Source organism: Aquila chrysaetos, chromosome 20 (assembly GCF_900496995.4).
Source record: "Aquila chrysaetos chrysaetos chromosome 20, bAquChr1.4, whole genome shotgun sequence".
Lineage (NCBI taxonomy): Eukaryota > Metazoa > Chordata > Aves > Accipitriformes > Accipitridae > Aquila > Aquila chrysaetos.
Genome location: NC_044023.1, coordinates 16692746 through 16715915, shown reverse-complemented (window position 1 = coordinate 16715915; position 23170 = coordinate 16692746). Strand labels below are relative to the sequence as shown.

The 23170-nt window shown below is 37.7% G+C and overlaps 1 protein-coding gene across 5 annotated transcripts in view; it reads right to left on the bottom strand.

Annotated features, from left to right (window-relative positions):
• The window catches only part of ATXN7 (ataxin 7), a 90456-nt gene that overhangs the window by 38430 nt on the left and 28856 nt on the right, over window positions 1-23170 (bottom strand). For 4 of the 5 annotated variants that reach the window (XM_030043719.2, XM_030043720.2, XM_041118771.1 and 1 more), the window contains one exon: window positions 1193-1297. The exons of the other annotated variant lie outside the window; for it this stretch is intronic. In XM_030043719.2, coding sequence (XP_029899579.1) covers window positions 1193-1297 — 105 coding nt within the window. The remainder of the gene's footprint in view (window positions 1-1192; window positions 1298-23170) is intronic. 5 annotated transcript variants of the gene reach the window in all.

Genomic DNA, 23170 nt, shown 5'->3' with positions numbered 1-23170 from the left:
TGTCATCCACAGAATAACAAGCAAACTAGTAAGAAACCTATTCAGATTCTTCTCTGAGTCACTCTGTGAGACACAAATCCAGCAGCAAGGGTAGAGGTATAACCCATAAGGCATTATAACACAAAAACAAACAAGTGAGAGGTGGAAAAGAGGGAGAAGTTGTTCACACTCTGCACAGCATAGGAAGACCCGTTCCCAGTCTCCAGGAAGCAGCAGAAGTGAGTATATCTTTTCTTGACAAAGGGCTGGATTATTTAAGATGCAAGAAAAGTTATCGAGTTATCCCTTGTTCTCAACACTAGAAGAGGCTCCCTACCCAAATCCAGCATCTTCTATCCTTTTAAACACCGAGGCAATCAGTAGGTGCACTGGCCTAGAAAAAAGGGAACGTGTACAAATACGCACACACAGAGGGAGGAAGGAATAGTTCAGAAGAAGTCTATCTTTTTTATTACCACTTGGTCAGAAAACATCTCATGAATTTCTCAAGAAACGAAAAGCTGAATTCCAAAAACCTCCTATCCAAATATTGGCGTGAAATTGTTTCAGGTTTATTTCTAGTCTTGAGAGGAGTGTGGAAAAGAACTGCCAACCTCCCCCAGTTAGGTCTGTAGGAAGTAACTGAGCACTTGAACTTACGTAGCACTTCACATTTTCTCAGTCCTCTATAAACACTGGCTAACACCAACCGACACAACAAGAGCTTCCTAGCACAGTTTATATACAAAACCATCGGACCAGTAAAACAAACACAAACTGATACTTCTGAAAATAAATAAGCAAGCTTACTGGCCATTGGAAGCATACTATGTTTTACAACAAAATTTGTACATTTAGCTTTTAGCTCAAGTTCACACTGTAACAGAACCCGTGTAAAAATAATCTGTACAAATACACAAGGAGAAACGACAGACACAAACACACTACGCACTGTCTGTGAAATACACTATATATGTCATTTCAAAATTGAACTGTATGTATGCAGCATTTCAAGAAGGCATTAAAAAAATTAAAAGGAACAAGATCTTTACGTAACTGCATTACAATGTATATAAAATGATTAAACACAGGTTATGTTCTTTGACATTATTTATAATGTAATGATCTATGTACCATCAATTTTTAAAAAAATTGCCAGGCTTAATCCTGATTTAACCTCACGCTTAATTATTAAAAATAGTTAAGCACTTACCATAATGTGATTGAAATGCCTGTGGTTTTACGACCTGATTACAGTGGTTACACATCACCAAATAGAAATCATCATGAGCCGGGCAAAGACCAAATATTGGCATATCTAAAAACAAAAAGACAAAATGGCATCTCTCAGCTGCTGACAATTATTGAAAAACAGTTTAATTACAGAGCCATGACACTAGTGTTGAAACATAATTTTAATACATTTGTATCAAATTTGAAAATGAGGAAAAAAGAGCATATAACGCAATAGATAATTTTGTGCTGGAGTATTACAAAAGCAAAAATCTTCCTACAAAGATAAATGTAAAAGGAGCGATTACTTGTAGAAAACATCTATTAGAAAACTGATTTAGGACTGATTAACTTACACCAGATGCAAGAATGTAATAAAAAAAGACTGACTTCAAATGACAAACACAACGTAAGAGGGGATGTTTTATGTATTCTGAAAGGGGTTTGGATTTTATTCCAATTTAAAAATGAACTTTATTTTCTATTTAATTGTTTTAAACCATTTTAAACACACAGTCGTTTACCAGGCAGTATTACATGCCTAATGGTTTTATTTGTTTAACAGTGCATTATAGTCCAGCCATCTGCTGCCAGAGATCTGTGTAACAGCTATATTAAGAGAGAGAAATAGAGATAACAGTATGTCAGAGCATGTGTGGATTTCAGAGATAACACACATACTTGCAGACTTTTACTAATAAAATTAGTTTCTACAATTTTGGTTTTAAGAATACAGTTTCTTAAGAAGATAGTTTAACAGTTAAAACTGCATTCAGAGACTACTGGAGCATTAAATACAACATTTACTATACAACTTCAAGGTATATTACATTTATATAACTAAAAACGTTATTCAGTCATAAGAAGACAAAAAATAGGAAACTGCAAACATAATAGTATAAATTCATTATTGCCAAACACATGGCTAAGGGATCTATAACACTAAAGGTTTAAAACTGATATAAGAAAACTTATTTTCTTAAAAAAAAAACCCTCAAGTAATAGATTTATCTTAACAGTAACTTAGAAATTAAGTTAAACTTATTTATCTCTGTGCTAGAACTGACCCTAGAGTTTTGTTTTAAAGCTACTAATTTGCCTATGTGTATTTTTAACAACATGCACATTTTTGTTCATTAATGGAACACCAATTATGAAATAAATTGAGTGGGCTGCACTTTAAGAGTGAATGTGCCATAACGCAAGGTAACTGCTGGCAGAATGACGCTGTCAGCCCTGTAGAGCCCCACGGACTCCACTTTGTTCCTCGCAGACAAAAGAATGTATCCACACCGAATGGCTTCCAGAATTAAGGGCTCCCTTTGTAGTAAGTATCTTCATCATAACAATTTAATTACTTTTCGTTAAAAAAAATAAGGTCTATCCCAGGTTTTCCAAAAACCTTATTAGTGCTACATTAAAATTAAGCATGATACCTGCAATAACAGCCGCAACTGGATTTACAGTTGGATGTAAATACAATGACCATGGACATCTGACATGGCTGTGATAGATCAGAGCTACGCTTATCTAAGTCACAGGCACCTTTTCACAACTGAGGTTACATTAAATAAATAAATAAATAAATAAATAAATAAATAAATAAAATTATCTGATTTGCACTTCATTAAGTAGCAAGTCTTGCTTATTTATTTATATGATATTTATTTTTAAAAGTATTAAGACCTCGGGCACACCTAACTTACTGCAAAATAGGCAAAACTAGTAAATATACGCTGGGAGGGAAAAATCAGAGAGGAATAATAAACTCCTATTTTTCAGTATCTACTTTCTGTGATGCAATATCAAGCTAGGTAAGAAAAAAAAAAGTATAAACTTAAATGTCATTGCTAATATTTCATGCAGGAGCTCTTCGGGTATGCCTGCGTAAAAAGGTTTCCACACGGCAAGCAAATACTCCAGGGTCACTTCCATTTGACTACTAATACACCATGATGAATGGGACAATAACAGTGTGCACTGCCTGCTATTTACATTGTTAATAGCACACAGACAGGCTACTACTGTATAATGTCTAACGAACTGTAAATCCACACCCTGTAACCTGTTCTCATAACTGTACCTTTCAGACAACACTGGATTCGCAGACTTTACACCAGCTTGTACAGAACGCAGGGGGGAAATCGTTAACACGAGAAAAGGATTGCCTACTTTTGTGTCTCTTGCAAGATAAAGCACTCATTGACACTAGTCTGAGACATCACGCTCACTCTAAGTACACTTTATATGAATATTTGCTGGCAATACAGAGCCGCAATTTTAAACGACAAGTGAAACAAAGTGGCAGAAATTGATGTGAAAAAAAATGTTTTCCTATTTCAGTTGGGGGATCCCAAGAAATCTGAATAATTTACAAGTGTCCTTTACTCAGTGAAGCACATCTTCAGAGTTTTAAAATCAAAGTTCCAAGTGACAGAAAGCAATGCCAAAATACTAGGGAACACACAAACGCATAAAGAAACATTCTAAGAGTAAAACCACTTGACACAGAAAAAAGGATTTATCATAGAATCATTTAGGTTGGAAAAGACCTTTAAGATCATCAAGCCCAAACGATTTGCTGCACACCCAAAATCACAACCATGATTTCAAAGGAAGTCACACACAAGACTTCAGCCAGATTACACAAATCAATGTAAAAGATCTTCTAACCTGCAGTACTCTCCTACAGTACTGATAATAGAGCGGCATCTAAATGTAACCAGCAAGTGAAGGTTAGAGTCTTAAATGCAATTCCTTTTGTTTTCTCATATGGGGTAAAATAAACCATAGGTTTTTATTATCAGGGCATTTATTTAAATAGATACAATCAAATCCTTTTGTTACAGAAACCCATAGGGCCCCAAATAACCCTGGAACCTGACTATGCTGAGCATTGCATGAACACACGAGACCAGCCCATAAGGGCCACAGGCTAGATACCAGTGGGCAAAAAGTAGTATCAGTACTTCACAGAGACCTGAACATTAGTTTTAACAATGAGTTTGAAACTGTAAGGAGTGTGACCCAACCAAGATCAGTTAAGACAACTGCAAGAGACCTGAATCCACACTTCCCAACCCAGGAACCTCAGTCTTAGGCAGGTAAGCTCCCATGTGTTTAAATGTGCTTCACTGTCATTTTAGTCAAGCAGAGCAAGAGCAAGTTTCAGGGAAATCTTATTTCTGTTTCTGCATTCCAATGGGGCAAACACCTATGCGTCACTGTTATGAAAATGACAAATTAGACCATGCAAATGTTAGAGAATAATATACAGAATAGTTTAACAAAACTTATGTAAGAAGTACGTACCACGAGTAGGAGATGGATGCCTATTTTTCTGTTCCCCTCTCAACCACTTATGAAAGTTCGCAAGTCTTGCAGTTGATATTCTAATGTCTAATACTTTTTACCTTTTCCATTTAATGACATGCAAATTCTCTATTTAAAAGTCTAATGAAATTTATAGTATTTCACCAGTGTCATTTCAACTGCACTGTTCCTCTGAGTTTAAAGATCACTTTTTGAAATACTTCACTGTAAATGTAAAGCCTGTGCCTCTCAAGGAAGAGCCTAGCAACCATGATTCATATGTTCCTCTTTCAAAGCTGGGCTCATTTAACTCTATCCATCTGGGAATGTTTTTCAAGGTCAAACTAAAAATTTAAACTAAGACCTCAAACTTTCCATTTATTCTTCCATAAATGCAGTTATTTATACGGTATCAACATACAAATACTGTTATAGGAGCTGCTAGTTACATTAATTCTATTAACACCATAAAGAAAAACAGCTTCATTTACCTCCATAATATGAAACCTCTGAAGGCTGTGACCTCTAGAATTCACTTCTCCTTTCAAATGTAACTTGGTTACAGTGTTTTTAAAAAGGTAACTTTAAATTATATACTGCTGTACTCTTTATCAAGGCTAAAACAAGCCCGTGCCATAGGCAATTCTGAGATATCTTAACTGCATTATTTGTTGAGCATGTAATACGGAAAACGCTTCTTATTTGGAAAAGGACAGTATAGCATCTTTTCTAATAAAAAAGGAAAAACAATAATGGACAATCTGGCATACCATACATTAAGTAACATGGAGCTCAGCACATCTACTCTGAAAAACTTTCTTAAACTGAGCTGCCATCTCCTCTTCTCCGGAGGGATGTAGAAGCACATAAGTTAATTCCTTAGTATTTCCAGAATTCTCTTTCAGGACCATTACACTCCAGAAATTCATGCTTGTAGTCATTAAAAGTAACTGTGCCTGTGTCCTCTCAATTCTATTCCTTAACATCACAGACAACAGAACAAATAAAACAGGCTAAAAAACCCACAGTTAGAGAATAGGTCGGCAGTTTGCATTTATCAAGCTACTAGATTCAGTGACTACCACAGCTCTGCTGCATCCTTTACGGGTTTGTTTTGGTTTTTTTTAAAACACCAAAATTTATCAAATTTCCTACAAGTCTTGCTGTCCCTTTTCAGACTGGGACCATTGCAGAGTCCATCTATCCTGGCGTCTAATAAGACAACATCCCTTTAGAAATGAAATATCACCAAAAAAAGTAAGGTCAAGATCTTCTCCAGGACAGCAAACTCTAGAGGAAGACAGTGAAAGGAGCCCTAATCCTGGCTGTTTGCAGACACCAGAGCAAAAGTTTCCCATTTTGCAGAAGTCTGCTCACCACGACTGAAAAAAACAAGTAGGAGAGTGAAAACTGAAACAGAGGAAGAGAAAGCAAAACTAGCAAGGGCAGAAGTGAAAGGGCAAAGAACAGACTCTATCAGAGTTAGGGCAAAAGAATAGAAAGCTTGGTCAAAAAAGTGACAAGAATACATCAGAGTACTGCAGAAATATTTTTTAAGCCAGAACACTGCTAATGCTCACTTCTTCTGTATCCATTCCCAACATAAACATCTGCTTATTAAGATTATTTTTAAAAGTCTGAGTCTGATTTATCACAAACATGTATGTACTGCTTGCCATTTAGTGTAATTTGACAATGGACATTTCATGCTGATGTCCGACATGAACAGTAAAATGTTTTGACTACAAAGATCCCCACAGCATAGCATAACATGCCTTCAGCACACCACCAACCTGATTACACTTCCAGAATATTTTTAATCACTATAGTTAACATTAGATGCATTAAAAAAACGATGCTCTAGACTATTAACTTCACACTCACAATAGATATAACTCCCTATTATCTTTACAACTCCCCAAACACAGAATTTATTTTTCTTTTTACTGGGGCCTGATCCAAATCCACCCTAAGTAAATGTACCAACTTTTATCGATTCACTAGGCTTTCCATTAAGACATCAGGGAACTGTTCTGGAGGTACTATATAAGGAAATTGTAAACAAATCCCATTTTTTTGAAATGTTGCCAGATCTGGATTGTTTGAACTATTTACTTCATGGACCAAGTACGTTCAAATAATGTCCACAACAACTATCTTGAATACATTTGCTCCATACCAGCGGTGTTTTCTCTTCTCATTAGAAAAGAATTAGTCTTGATCATACTAAGGTAAAAAAATACGTGAGTAAACCTCATTTTAACTTGACTTAACTGGTAGATCTCTTTCTCTAAAAGCATGCTTTTATTAGAACTTTTCTTTAAGATAACACAACTCTTCACCAGCATCTGAAAAAAATTCAAAAAGGGGAGAAAAAAAATACACAGCTCCAGTAACTTAAAACTAGTTGACATCTTAAAGGAAAAGAGGTTTTGTGCCACCTCCCTTAATTTGCTTATAACACTTGTGCCGGGTACTGTCAGATCCTGTTAAAGTAAGAAAAATATTTCTATTGTTTTATCCTTTATGGTTGTGGAGAACATGAATGTCATTTTAATATCTGAAAGCAGACAAAACCTCCCAAATTACTATTTTTAAGAGCTTGTGATTTGGGGGAGAGGCATGAAGAGGGAGAAGGAAGACGACTAACCAGCACTGACAACCACATGAAACAGCCTGCATCAAACCCGGGCAGATTTCAGACAGAAAGCTGAGCTTGGTTACAACCAGACCAACGGCTTATAGTCAGCCCAAAAAGCTAAAATTCTGCCAAGAAATCTGCACGCCGGGTGAATCCTGCTGGATCTGCTGCTGATATTAGTTGTCAAGAACAAGTAATCTTCAGGTACAAGGAGGATCTTGGATGTAAGCCTGAGGCAGCAAGCTTTCTGCACAAACAGCACTACAAGGTATCTTAACTAACTTAGTTAAGTAAAGCTCCCATCAATTCTAAGTCATATAGACCCTTATTTTAATTGATAAGGATGTTTAAAAAAAAAAAAGTGATCTAAGTTAGCATCTCAAAACTTACCTTTCACACAGACTTTGCTTTCTGCAACTAAAATATTATTTTCTACACAATATTTTTCCAAACTATTTTCCAGAAACACTCAAGTGCATATCATTCATGAACACATATGTGGCTTTGTATACTTACCAATGTTGAAATGATAAACTACTGGCAAATTTTTTACTGTGTACTATGCAAGATGAACAAAATAACTAAAACCATGTAATATTCAGAGTGCTCTGGTTTACACAAGTTTTAAACCAAAATAAGAGATTCTAGTAAAATATACATACTTGACGGTTTTCTTCAAAATTTCAAGTAATGAACACTTAAGTATTAATAGAACACAAGTATTTTATGAACCATATGTGCAGGCATAAAAATTTGTGCCTGCAAAGAACATATGCATAATCAAGCAAACCAAACATAAAACGATCAAATTTACATAGAGAAACACTTCTTTTAAAAATCTGTCCCAAAAGGTTCATGCTCATGTTGCCTCAGATACAAAAAAGCTTTTAATATGAAATAAAGCAAAACAAATGGACATTCTCATACCTGAACTGTTTCATTTAGGTTCAGAGGGAAGCATTGCTAAAGTATTTTCTGCAAGGTTATCTATTTTTTAAACTCCTCGCCGACTCCGCTCTGTACATTAAGTAACTTACATTTTTTGCACATACAGCTTTGAAAGCCCAGCTTTTTGATGAGACATTTGAAAGGCACAGCTCTCCTTGGGTTCTGAGCATAAGCACACGAACTTTGTTTCACCATGCAGTTGCTGATTGATCAGATGAAGGAGGGAACAGCTGAAGACTTGATTAAATGTTTTTACTGCATTTTCCACTTTGGCAAATATAGCAATTACACAGCATTTTATTGAAGCCCTAAAAATACCCAAACCTCAAAGTTTTGGCTCAGAGCAATGACTTTCACTTCAAGACCCAAAAACCCCCCAATCTAGTTTAACGAGGCACAGGAGCCACATTACAAGATTTGATCACTGTTGTAAATCTTTACTAGTGTTAGAACGCTTTATCTCTAAAAGCAGAGTCCTCTGTCCAGTCTCCTTTTGGAACCCAAGACAGTCTATTTTTCCAAAGCTAAGGTTCTGTAGTTTTTACTTGGCTTTCCCAAATTCAAGGTGGAATCTTGCCCAGTGAAACCTGAAAGGGTGAAGAAGGACCTACCTCTCCTGGCTCACGTTTTCCGTGGGTTCAGCCATGCTACGTTTCCAAAATCCCATCCCCTGCACTGCCCCCTCCAGCAAAAAGGTTTGCCACATGCTGCAGGCAGCAACACTCCTCCGTGCATACCCAAGCAGCAAATCCAAACACCAGTCTTTTTGCAAGGCTACGAGCACATTATCACTGCAGTTCTCCTGTGGCCTTTCTTCCCTCTCCCTGTGAGGATGCAGAATGCAACACTGACAGTCGCTACGTCTCCTGTTCTCTAAAATTTAACAGTCAGGAAATTTCTGTACCATGCCCACCGATAAAAACTGAGCAGCAGATACCAGAGAAGCGCGTCAGGCACACATGCACCTGCAGCCTAGCGTGCAGCTGGGTGTTCTAATTTTAGGCTCCCAAGATTTGAATGTTCCTGTAATTATATATAAAACACATATTAAAGCAGACATCTAAGTATTTAGTTAAATTCTTTGTATATGAATTCAGCTACACACAATCTTTTGGAAAAATCAAGCACAAAACATATGTCAAATTGTTCATTCAAAACTATTAAACAGGTTTTCTAAGTTTATTACACAGAATAATACAAAATTTCAGCGAGCAAGTTTACAGAAGATTGTCTGTAGAAAGACTGATTAACAGATTTCTCAATGAAACACAAGTAGCATATTTAAAGCTTTTCAGCAGATGAAAAAGTCTCCCCCCACACATTGTATTCTGTTACATCAGGTTTTCATCAGCAATGTGAATGCAGTCATCTGCAAAGACTATTCCCATTTACTCATTAATGAGTTTTCAGAGTTAATATTGAAGATATTTTAAGTTTCTCCAGCCAATTTGTATAACGTCATGCAAATGCTGAACATACAATTTGTCATGTAAGAAATCCTCAAAGTCATGCATTATTTTTAGGTGACATGATCTCATTGTGCCACTACTGTATTTTAGGGAAGCCAACAAATTATTATTTATGTTTTTGTGTCAAAAAAAAAAAAAAAAAAAAAAAAAGAACCAAAAACCAAATTGTTACATATCCAGTCCTAAAATAGCTTAAGGTACTCTCAAAGTTGAGTTTAATTTTGCGATTATGACACAAAAATTAAACAGACTTCAGGAAATAAAAAACTTGGAGTTCACACAGTAAAATTAAAATCTCCGCTAATTGAATATGAAAGCGTACACAGAAACGCTTCAGTTATTATGCAGAAAAAAAGGGTCTATTATCAGGGGGTGGAAATAAGTTCTGGATAAGCAACTAGTCACAAACATAGCCTCAATTAAAATTAAATAAATTATCCACAGAATAGTCTAAATTGTATTTTAAGTCATATACCCTAAAGCATGCTACTGTTATGAATTGTTTTAACATCAACAGGTTCGGTACTTTTCTCCTCTTTCACACACAGCACTCTGTGTACTTTGCAGCAGCTGTACTTTTGTAGTAGGAAAGAGGAAGTTTGTTTTATTTAAACCCAAACTCATGGTTTACGTAAAACTGCTCATTGCAGCACAAGTATTTTCATACATCGTGACTGCAAATGGTGAACATTTTCCAAGCTCCTCACCCTCTCCCATCTCCTATCTAGACATGCCTTTGAGGGGGGAAAAAAAAAAAAAAAAAATTGGCACGTGGTTTTTGCTGTCTTTCCCTATGTAACTGTCCATATCACAGCAATGCAACTGGGTGCTGGCTGTAACTTGGCACCCAGTAACTGAGGAAGTAGAGCACACTTTTTCTTACTAACTAAGAACTGGAGGAATACAATGTACCCATAACTACATCTTTTGCCATAGGAGAAAACAACACAATTTAGTAATAATAAAAAATAAACAAAAAAGTGGCATCAGAAACACCAGAGTCAATACAGTCTTTAAAAATATAAACTTTTTCAAACCAGTAAAAATAAGAACTACAGACAGTTATGCATCTCTTGCACGATGGCATTATTGCAATCTTCATATTAAAAACATCATCAGTTAACACGTTATTTTCCCTGCTACATAGGACACGCGTAGCGCTCATCTTTCAACCTCTTCTACCCTTTTCCTTGCTGAACGCAGCCCCAACTCCTGTGTGAGAGCAGCATGACATGATCTCTAATTGTGCAAAGACAATGCAACTTTGCACAAGGAATACCCTGCATACATTTTATATCATGCACCTGATACCTGAGGGAGCAAATCAGCATATGCCAAAAAAAAAATTTAAGGAAAATAATGCAGATGACCTGTCAACTGAATTCTATTTCAGTATTTTCTTTTATTAGGCAACCCAACTACCTAAAACCACCCCACCCCTGCCACTCCCATTCTCCATGCACTGGAACATCCACTTCAAAAATAAGACTGTTTCAATCACGTCTAATATAGCTATAAGGAAACTGATGCCTGCGGATTTTCACATACAGACTTACATTTCTGTACCCCTCTCAATTTGGCAGGCGCTATTAGTTTTTCCATTAAAATTTACTTCCTTTGCTTTATGGATTTACTAGCAGTTGGTTTGATACAATAAAAAAAAAAAAAAAAAGGCAACTTGCACAGCAACAGGCATTAAATGTACTATAGCAAAACCAAAAAAAAACCAAACCCAAAACCCCAACAAACCAGCAGTACTGTGATATTTAATAAGATTAAAAGATAAAGTGGAAAATAAAACAATGTTTTTGTTGTTATAGTGTGGTAAAAGAGCTAACCCACTTCTTTTGTATTTGAACACACATGTAGTGACACAATTTTATACTTGGCTATTACTTACCTTTAGACAAATAGATATGACTATTTCAATTATCTAGCTGAGGAACCAGTAAACTCTAAGACTTTACTTCTCACAGTTGATATATTCCAGCACATACAGAGCTACAGTCATCAGAGCTTCCCTTCCAAGAGGGGATCTATCTGTTCAGAAGTGTTAGGCTTTAAACCAGTGTGAGTTGTCCTCTGACACACAGTTATATTAACTAAATAGGTAAGCACTGAAGAAAATCAGGCTACTTGTTCACAGTGTAAGGTTAGTAATTCCACAGGCCCAGTTCAGCCTAAAAACTCTTTAAGGAAGTGAAAATTTTTTTTTTATTATTATTATGGAATTTCAAATTCTTCTAAAGGAGAAATTTAGGTTTTGCCTTTGCACATCATCTCCCTTTTACAATAAGCCCATCACTCTCCTTATTTCAAGATGTATTTCTTCACTGTTAAAGAGTGATTCGCCTTATTTTAGGAGCCCACCTTCAAAAAATTTTCCAGAATTCCATCTCCAAACATTACACATAAAATACATACCTGTTACAGAATAAAAAAAGACTTTGAAAACACTGGGTGAACAAATCTGTACCAGCTATTATTCTTCCATATGTGGCACTAATTCTCTGTTACTGAAATCACTCATCTCGCTCTTAAACAGAAACAGGTTGTGAAGGACTGCAAATTTTAATATTTTTAAATTTAGATGTATTCAGAAATGAAGATCCCTTAGATCTTACTATACATGCAGAAGATCTGAAAGGTCTGACATGCTTTAAAGTAATTCCTCTGTTCTTTCATGGTCTGGGCCTCTATAACATAACCGGAACACCAGCCCGCTTGTGATGTACACAGAAGGTAATACCTTCAGCAAAACAAAACAAAAGGAAAGGAGAGAAAAATTTGCTCAGACTACTTAATGTCCTGATTTGGCTGGTTTGGTCTAACTCGCATTTTTGCCAGACACTTCTAGGACTACTTCTCTCCTCTGGTCCCTCTGCAGCTATCAGCGCCCCTGTCACACTTGGGAAGAAGGTATATGGATACATATGAATGGACCTAAATACACAGGGAGGTGAAAAAAAGAACTCTTCTCCCTTCTGTAGGCCAGCTAGGAAGCAAAATGATCTACTCTTGGGAAAAAATACTGAATTGGGCACAAGTTCTAATTTTGAGACATCTCACGTCAAAAAGGACATAAAAACAATAAATCTGATTATACAAGCAGCAAGACAAAGTCATCCTTATGCAGATACGAGAAGATTAGACATATTCGGTGTATGACTGTGCAATGAGACACAGGCAAGTGGTGTCCTGTACACCCCCAAGAACCCCACAAACCTCAAGTGGTGGTCCCGATGCATCGTGTTACAAGACTAGGCCTGTTTGCAAACGTTTGTAGAGGAGATGTCATAGAAGATGTATAGAGTCAGTATTAAGCAAGAGGCACAGCAAAGAACATAAAGAGTTACTATTCAAAAAAAGCCATGGAAAAGAACATTTCAGGGCACTAGTTAACTGCCCCCAGATGACTCAGGATGACGATGGTAAGTAAGATTAAATAGATAACAGAAAATTGAAAGGTGAACGGTATCCTTTGATACTATAATGAATTTGTAGAGCGTACCACCCTCCAGTACACTGACAACAAATAACACCATCCACCTTCCTAAAGCAGACAAAAGATAACTACTGCAAACATATCTAGGATAACAAAACCGTGGTTTACAACAGAAGCGGATCCTTTGCCAGACACAGCAGTTGCACGCGGATGAATTTCAGGACCTAGGCTGAGGTCTTCAGCTCAAACCCGCGCGGAGACCACGGCAATCTCTACTGGTGCCTATCCAGGGTAGGCAGGAAGCCAAAGCCACCGCTGCCAAACTTGTCGAGCCAGTCTTCCCAGCGCTGGCCCACAATGCACCGCTTTGTGTTTGGAAATAGCTCAAAAGCTTTTGCTTCCAGCAACAGTGTGGAGCGCTTGGGGAAAGATGCCAAAGAAGTCCAAGAAAGGGTATCACAGGGCCACCATAACAGTACGGACACCCCAAACGCTCCCGTCAGTCGGTGACGTCACCCTGAATCACTGCGATGACGAACAACACACTGCTTCCTGTGAAGCCTCGATCTCACAACATTACTCACAGGAATGCAGGAAAACTCTCAGCGTGATTAAATTATAAATAAAACTGCTGATGCTGCACCTTACCATCATGTCTTCCCATTTTACCATGAAGAGCACCATCTAACCAGACTGTGGTTTTGGTCCGTTCCCAGGACAGGAGCCTTCCTTCACTTCGTTGTGGATATCGACGACGACTCTCGACGGTGTCAGCAGGACAGAGAATTGCAGCATTGCACAGAGAACCCCTTTTTCATCCCAAGCAGTTGTAAACAAGCCTCAAACGAGACACACTGACAGCACACTGAAGATTTTACTCCTGTGCTCTACCTACTCCGTAGATTAAAAATAGCATTCTTATCTCCAAAGCTATCAAGCTAACACTTCAGATCATTAAATTCAGGCCACAAAACCAACAGAAGAGACTTGCAAGTTTTATTCCAGCAAATGACACAGTGGTCTATGCCCCTACATTTCAGGGCACAACCTGATAGCCAGGCAGAACCAAAAGGAAATTTCCCAAACAAGGGCCCATGCGTTTTGGACTTCTCCAAACATGCCATGGAAATAGCGGTGTTGAAATAGCCAGGCAAAGGAAACCAAGTCAGCCAGCTATTAAAGCAGGTTTTACAGAAGGAACAACAGATAAGGAAAGGGCTCCGCTCAGCCTAGATACAAAACATAATCAAACCGTACCAGGTATAGTTCAGACATAGGTTTTTCCCCCAGTCTCATAACGCAACTGGTATTAGAAGTCTTCCTTTAATCACTTAGCCACACACACAAAAAAAAAAAAAGAGTATCTAGGACAAAAATTTGCAACCTATTATATAAGCACGTATTAGACTAGCTTTGGTAGGCAACACAGATATATTGAATTTGGCTCAAAACTTCTCCTCTGTAAATTATGAACTACAACATGGAACAGAAGCTCCTTAACAAGCGTGATTTCTAGACAGTTGCTTTGGGTAACACAACTTACACAGAAATGAAAAACAAAATTGCTTTCCGAAATTCATCTTTAAGTACTTTTATGAAGTAAATGCTGCCTATCAGGAAATTCATTTAAGCCTTTCCTCTCAAATACTTCCATTTAGTACCAGCGAGAGCAGGATGCCTGCCATCTTTCTTAGCAGAGCAGAACAGACACATTCAAATACAGATTCTACGTTTTAAAAAAACAAATTATCTGAAGAAAACATCCTAAAAACCAAAATTATATTCCTTACAAACCAAAGCCCAGCAAAGCCTTCTAGTTGTCAGAGGCAAGTTAAACTCCTTTAATACATTTCTAGTGTCATTCTAATTGAACAGGAATGAAACGGACAATTTTAACATCTCCTGGGAAAATTTATTATTTTGATAGCTGCTTTCCAAATTACTTTACATGGCTGTCTCAATAATCCAACACCCACACTGTCTGACTATTGGGAACACTTTTCGTTCCTTTGACATACCCATCAAAAATACAGCCAGTTAACCCAAATCTTTGCAGAGTTTGAGGCCTCTGGATATTCCACACTACTATAGATTTGTTCTGAAGGGATAAGAAGAGTATTTGGTATGGCTCACATTTACGTATACTGTATAGATGATGTCTCTTTCTCCTTTTGGCATCATTTGCAACAGCCCTCCAATAAGAGATAAAAATAAATGACACCGTAACTCTTCCTGAGCAGAGTAACCCAGATTCAAATGGTATTTTCTCCAGTTCACAGTTACTGGGAACCACCTTGGGATTTTCAGCCAAAGAAACTTTTGATTTCTATTACTTGGGTTTCTGATGGAGCTAATTATTGAAAATAAATTTAAAAAAAATACTAACCAATATGTTAAATAATATAAACTAGTTCTTACTTGCTGTTTAGTTTTCACAATACACTACTTACAACTGACCCTGATTTATACTGTAGTTATTCACTGATACATCATCTCTAACACACTTAAAGATAACCAAGATACAAGATCTACGATGCTATACTATCATGTAGGTAGCCATGTAAAAATCGGATCAGATTCACTCTGAAAAGATACATAATCAACCACTGTCCGACAGATTCTAGGATTACCAGACCAAATACGTGCAGGAAAAATTCAGTATCTTCTTTAAGCAACTATCACCTTGTTTTGGAAACAACTTTAAAGTTAGAATGCAACCATTATTTCACAAATCCTTCACTCAGCAGAGATGGAGGAGCTGCTTAATCCAGCATTACTGGGAGGAAAAAAAAAGATTGTAGAACCACACCCTAGGTGTAAACCAATACAGATTTTCTTCTGTATTTTAGCCTGAAACAATAGCCAGAGGGTGTCACTTAGGCTATACACACCTTGACAAAGCAATGGCTACAATATCTAGGGGCTGACAATTAAAATGTTTGCATAGCGATGTACTTCTCTGCCGGCTGTCTGATCTCAAGGTTGTAGTGAGTGTGGCTGTCGCACACATGCAAACTCTCTCGCCTGCCAAACCCCATAACCTGGTCCTGCGTCCTCCCTCCAGTCACAAGCAAAACCATGTTGCCTTCAGGGGCTCACGACAAGACCTCACATCCCCAGATATCACTTAATACACTAGCAGAACTCCAATTTTCCCACTGACATCTACTACACCGTTTATGCAGTCAATGAAAAAAAACTGTAGACAGAAAACTGAATTTATGAAGGGCAAAATACAACAGAATTTGACGTTAAAGGAAAACAAACATCCAATTTACTGTGTATTCAGCACACTATTTGCTTTTCAAATTTAACTCATTAAAGCTTCTACACTTCATTTTAATGCAAGCTGCTATAGAACTTTCAGGCAACTATATCAGCATTAAACTACCCAACAAACTTTCTTGCAAATAAAACTGTGAGAGCTCTAAATTTCAGAACAAAAGCGCACATCATGGACTTACAACCTCAAAGCTGCTCCCTCTTGAATTTTAGCCCCTCAGCTGCTTTGTATACATTTTTTCAGTGCCAGTTGAGATCACTGCATTTTCTATCACACTATGAACAGTTGATGAAAGATGCAAGTCCTGCTTAGTCACAGAAAAGCAGATCAAGAACACTGCGTAAGTTTTCTAGCTGTTATAATCCCATCAGAAGAGAAGGGAGGCATAACCAATTATCCGTTTCACCTTTTACTATCAATGAAGTTTGTCTATGGGCTACGCTGAAGCTATCAAAAGTTGAAATCGGGGCGAGGGTGAGCTTGTAAATAAAAGATTCTTCTCATGGGAAAACAGGTTACCACAAACCAGCTTATTCCACAAGGGCTGACAAGCAGCATTTACACACAAATAACTGAGCATCTGAGTATTTCTAATCTACTTGAGCCAATAACCTGGAACATTTACCATCACAGTGATCATTTCCAAAGCTAGCGATCATGCCTCCAAGTGATGTGGGAGCAGCTGCATGTGCAGTTTACTTTGATGAAGTCATACCCCATAGTATCTGGGGTTACCACGAGCATCTCACTTACCACGAGAATCAGTCTGAGAGCCACTGCACCACCGGTCCTGGCTCACAGCTGCACACAGCCTGCACAAGCAGGGAGAACTTTTGACTGTGCGAAGCCTTCTAGCAACAGGAACACCGATTACAATAAATTCACTGCCTTCCCTGACAACTGCTTTTACAGTCATGCTACTCTGCTCCATTATACTTTGAATTCCCTGTGCCAGTTTTTAACACTTGCTGCTAAAAACTTAAAGTGCAAGCACAAAGCTGTATTCATCTCTGTGCTCTCACCTAAGCAGTAAGAATGTCTAGCAAGTAATGTTGTGTATCATACATATGGGCAACTTCCACAGCAGTGGTGATTTTATTCATTAAAAGGGAAGAGAAACAACTTTTAAGCATCTTCAAAACTATTTAGAATACTTAATTACAAATAATATATTATAATGATTTGTGAAAGATGAAATCTTTTCTGTCGTGTAAGTGATAAGAGATCTCACGTATCCCCAGCCGGCCTTTGGCAGTTACAGCCATAGGTTAGGCATAGTCAGAACAGGTATAAGAACTCTATGTATTTTCTTTTATAGATCCACTGCAATGGAAGAAATAGCTTTTAAAACAGTTACCTTAGAGAGAGTAATCTGCATCCTCTTAACCCAATTTATTTAAAAGTACCCTTCACTAAGCCTTTTTGTCTTTCCTGCTCTACTTAGATGATAGTGTTATCAACTCATGTGAAAGTCGTACTGCTACATAATATTTATCACATTGTTCTTCTCTCACTCAGCATTTGTTGCTCAATATAGAACAGAAACTATACAAAAAGCAATATTTAATCAAGTATTATCAAGACATCACCTCTTCTGCATAGGGATAACCTAGCTAATCATACATACCACTTAAGAAGCATTAGATAACAGTGAATTCCTGACTGTTCGGTATGTGTATAAAAAACTAGTTCAAAGGTTCTTATTAAATAAAAAAAAAAAACCAACCCCCCCCCCCCCCCGCTTTCTCACATATTATGGAGAGATTGAGGCAGTTTTGTGGCTGCAGTTCCAGTGAAAGTCCCCAAGGCCTTGCAATATCACACTAATACTATGGTAATATTTAAAACTTGCAAAGTATCTTCAAAGCATAAAAGATGACACAGTTCTAACTTGCAGTCTAACTTCACAATGTTCTATTTATAACATGTGACTCATCTCGCCAGAAATAATTAAATATTGTAAACAGAACTTAGATTTAAGGGAAAAAATAACAAGAAGAGAACAAGGGCCAGTCACTGCAGATAATCTCAAAAGTAGCATCCCTTCAAATTGCATGTTTTTCAAGCTATCTCATAAAATCTCTACCATTTTCTTAAACGGTTCAATGCACTTTTAAAGTCTCCTTGTAATTGTTTTACAATAACCAGTCCACAAATCCCTAAAACGCTTTGTGTAAATAGTCAATTAAAACGCAATGAAATGAAGAGGAGATTTATCTGATTACAGACTGTGAATAGCTATGCAGTATGTCAAAAAAGAAGCATGGCACTTTGTAATGCTACCCTAAAATATTTATCTCAATCTATTAAAAATTCTCACTGTATTTGCAGGCAGTCAAGGACTATAGAGCCCTCTAAGCATCTTTGACATGATTTAACACAACAAAAATCAACTCAACTGAGCACCTCCCAAGGCTGAATAAAAACAAATTTAAATTTGAAATAAGATGCTGTCTCTTACTTGTATTTACAACTTAATATTGGAACAAAAGTTTCACCAATGCTTTAATTATTTATTGAACCTGCTGCTGGGAAAATTCTAGACCTTGGGTCTGTGTGATAAAGATGCTTCTAGTGAGCCCTCCTGGCCCGGTCCTGGATTTCATTGCTCAACCCTGCCCAGCACGGGCTCAAGAACAAGGGTTCATTGCATAGCAGTACCCTCACAGCTCTGGTAACTTCCATTAATAACAATTAATATAATCAAATCTCAAAGCTTCTGCTGAATGCCCTAGAGGTTCACGGAGTCTTTTCCCCCCACCCCCCCTTCCCCGGACATATTAACTGTCCGAGACCAGAAGTTCAACTGTTATCAGGTGACACGATGCTGAACAGAATTTGCTCCCACCTGCTCTTCTGACAGATTCCTACAGTCACAAAGTCTTCTGGAGTGTCTTCTGAAGGTGCCCACCAAAACCTGACAATCTGCATTCCCACAGAAAATTCAACAGTTGCTTTATTAAGACCAGTATAGTCTAAAACCTGTAAGACTGGTATCATGCTACATCACCACACAGCCAGCATCAATTCTGACCTGCGATACCTCCAAACACCATCTAATGCATCAGTGACCATCGCTCAACTAACCTCAACCTACAATAAAGTAATTGCCTCCTCTGCATCTCCCTCCATGACCATCCAGAGGACCATCTCATCCGAAATAGCTCAGTTATGTACAAAGAGCAATCAGAAACTTCGTCGAGATTCTCACAAACACAAAGTACAGTTAGAAGAAAACACTGGCAGACTAAGAGTGGCAAAGACCTCTCTTCAGCCAAGATTCAACAATCTTGATCAACAACAATTGATCAAATCGAGTTCCAGACCCAAGTTATAAACGTTCTGTCCTCCTCCTCCTACACTTTGTTGCCAGTTAGCTATGAACAAGGGTGACAGCACTAGTGAAGTGCTTGAAATAGGCAGTACCAAGGGATTCACCTCTCAAAGGATGTAATGCACACACACAAAAAAAAAACCCAACCAAAAAAACCGGACTGTACGTGTAACTGAAAGAATGAGATGCTTAAGCTCTAGTAAAGACACCCCATGGTTTCAGCATGCACTGAATATGCCATTAAAAGCAAACACTCGAACAATTTTAAATTCTCCAACCAAATCTCCCTTCTGTTCTCCACGCTTTTATTTTCCATTCTGAGATGCTATAGCTCCTTTTGCATTTGTATTATTATACATATTTCAAAATTATTTCATGAGTCTATGTAATAATCTATCAGACTTTCTATCACCCCAACTGCTTCAAAAGGGTTGCATACATTAACAGGTATTACTGCAAGTAATGATGATCTCTGTTAAGAGCAGATAGGTTCTTTGTCTCTCCAATACAGCCTTGGGGGTGCTGGTGGTTTGGGGTTTTTGTTTTTATTTAAAACAACATACAATATAACCAGTAGCAACTAGAAATTTACTGTGGGGAGAGTCAGAGTTTCTTGGGGGGTGAGTGAGGGTTAAGCTCCCAGTCCCAATAAAAAACTTTAAGCTTCGTTGTGCCTACTCAGAGCTTCTCTACTCTTCCACAAACCAAAATGAGCCAAGCCGTTGTCAAATTTTGCAAGAAGCAAAAGCTCACTCTCTTGAAGCCTGTCAAAGTTACCAGGAATGAACTCTATGCTTACAAACACAGTTCTATTTAGAGATCATCTTCACAACAATAATGGGCTAGAAAATTTTTTAAAAGCAAACCAAATTCAACACAGGTTACCGAGAATCTCCTGACAAACAAACTTGTTTGCTGAAATGTTTCAAGCACTGATCACAAAGTTTGACACTACGAACCATTTTCTTCAAATGAAAAAGTATCAGATACTACAGACACATCAATCTCCTTTTGAGACCTGCTGCATCTCCAAGATGAAGTGAGTGTATGCAAGCACGTTGGCTGCATCTGATGGCACACGCTCCCAATATCACACAAAGAAGTTTGATAGATGCACTTCAGTGAAGTTTCATTTTAAAATATAAGACAAAAAATGCATGAAGAGGACTAGATTTTCTGCCTCGCTGTTTTAGAATGCATTTACAAATTATAATGCAACATGCTATACTTGCTTCGTATACCTGCTGTGTGGCACGGGAATCACACCTTTAGCTGGTTCACAAGCAGTAAGTAATTAAGCAACTGTATGAGCTAAAAGATTCTGTCACGTGAACTACATATGAAAGTAACTGAAGTACAATTGCTTCTGACACGCTCTTACATTGATAGTATTGCTCATCACAAGAAGATTTCAGTGTACAAAGTCAAAGTAAATTTTAAAGCATACTTTAAAGTAAAATTTTCCCATAATGATGTATGCCCCTTTCTCATTTCCATCTGCTGGGGATTTTCTGTACCAAAAGCAAGCCAAGTCCATTGGGCCTGTACCTTACACCTGCAGCTCTAATTTCTACATCAACGCTCAGAGTGGACTGTTACTGCCTCAAAAAGCAACATGCAGGAAAGCACCCAGACATTTGTGAAGGTCTGCGAGGATCCCAGCAGGAATGACTGCATATTACGGATTAGCAGAATAGAAAGCATATAAGAGCAGTGAAAAAGAAACAGGGAATTATGAGAGACAAACACTGGGAGTTTGGGAAGCCCAAATTCAATTTCTAGTTCTTACTTCAATGCGAGCTTGGTTATGTCAAGGAGGGTTAGATACAGAAAAACGTGTTTGAGACTATGAACTAAATTTAGTTTCCTGATCCCTACATGGAACTGGCATCACTGACAGGTATTAAGGACTCATCAGGCTTCACAACCACCAGCATGCTGAGAGAGGAGCTGCCTGATCAGCAAATAGGAAATGCCAGTGACAAAGGTGTGTCTGAAATCCTGCCTCTCTCCACAGCTTGCAAATGTAGTCCTGGAATTACATGTCCTTTATTTCTTTAAAAGAATAACAGGCATCCTTCTTTTCCTTTAAAGCATAACAAAAGGAGAAGCTGGTAATGCTAAGCCCCTGTTTAATACAGTGTTACAACAACAGGAATATTCACTCTTTCTTCAGGAGACCCAAACTCTACTGCCTGCAAGCCTGAAATCCACCCCTCGCCACCAGGCAGGCTGACGACGAAGCTATTCCCACTAGAAGACGCAGAGAAACAGCATCTGGGAAAGGAAAACAACTACAACCCATAACCCGGTGGGTACACAGGCCGGTGAGAGCCTGACCTGAAAGCTGGCAATTGTTAAATAAAGAAAATAGTTCTTGGTTTTGAACCCAGTTCTAGTAAGTGGGCTGTAAAGTCATGTTCCCTCCTTCGCTCCCTCTCCAGGCCATGAATATTTAATTCTTTTATGCAAACTGGAAGAGTTGCAATGCAAGGTTAAATTAGCCTAAATAACCTTGAAGTCCTTTTGTGAAGTTGGGCCTCTGAGTCAACTCCCAATCTGTAGAGAAATAACTTCCTTACACAACGAGTTCTGTTGTTAGCCATATTTAAAATGCTGTGTGGTTCCATGACAAAAATCTTGAGGTTAGAGTTGATTAGACAAAATTTGCACCTTCAGTTCACCTTTCTGTGTTAAGATCCACGGTTTAGACAGTCCCACTATTTAATAAATGTTTGTTCCTCAATTTTGAATGCAAAATTCTTCCTGGGAAAAGCAATCAGTTACAGTATTCTCAAAATTTTATTTGATAACGCAATACATACATATGCTGGCATGTTTTGCTGCTCCCCTAGTTCTTTAAGTGCAAACTTAATTAATACTACTTTTTCTTTTGCTTTATTTTGCAGTAGGCCAAGCTCCCTACAGACTAGCTACAGGTATACACCAAGTCAGTGTCTCATTCATATGTCATGGAACAACCAAAATAAATAGACTTCTGGAAGCCTGACAGAGCTACTAAGTTTCACATTTAATTTTCAAAGTGTTTTATGAACTTCCTTCAACTCATAACCCTACAAATCATTCACATGGTTGGAGTCAGTGCAGAGAAGCTGTGCCTCAGTGGTCAGCCTATGCAAAAACAGTTTCATGATCTCTCTCCAGAAGAGGGGGGGGTGGGGGGGTAGATTATTCTTCACCCTGCCAGCTAATCTTTAAAATCTGGAAACCTCAGATGCTTGCATTTTAAGAGGTAGAAATAAGAAAGAATGTTTGAAAATCCTTATTAGTAAAATCTTTACTAGGATAATGTGTGTGCTTATTGTTATAAATGCTGTTTTAGCACTTGAATGATTTGCCTATTCAGAAAAATAAATTAAATACCCAACATAACTGTTAGATTGGAACTCAGCAATGAAGTAATAAAGTGATTTTTCAAATATCTAAGAACTCACTCATACATACACTTAGAAGATGGCAAAATGGCACAAGTGATTCTGAATGCTGCAGTATAGCCGTCTATTAC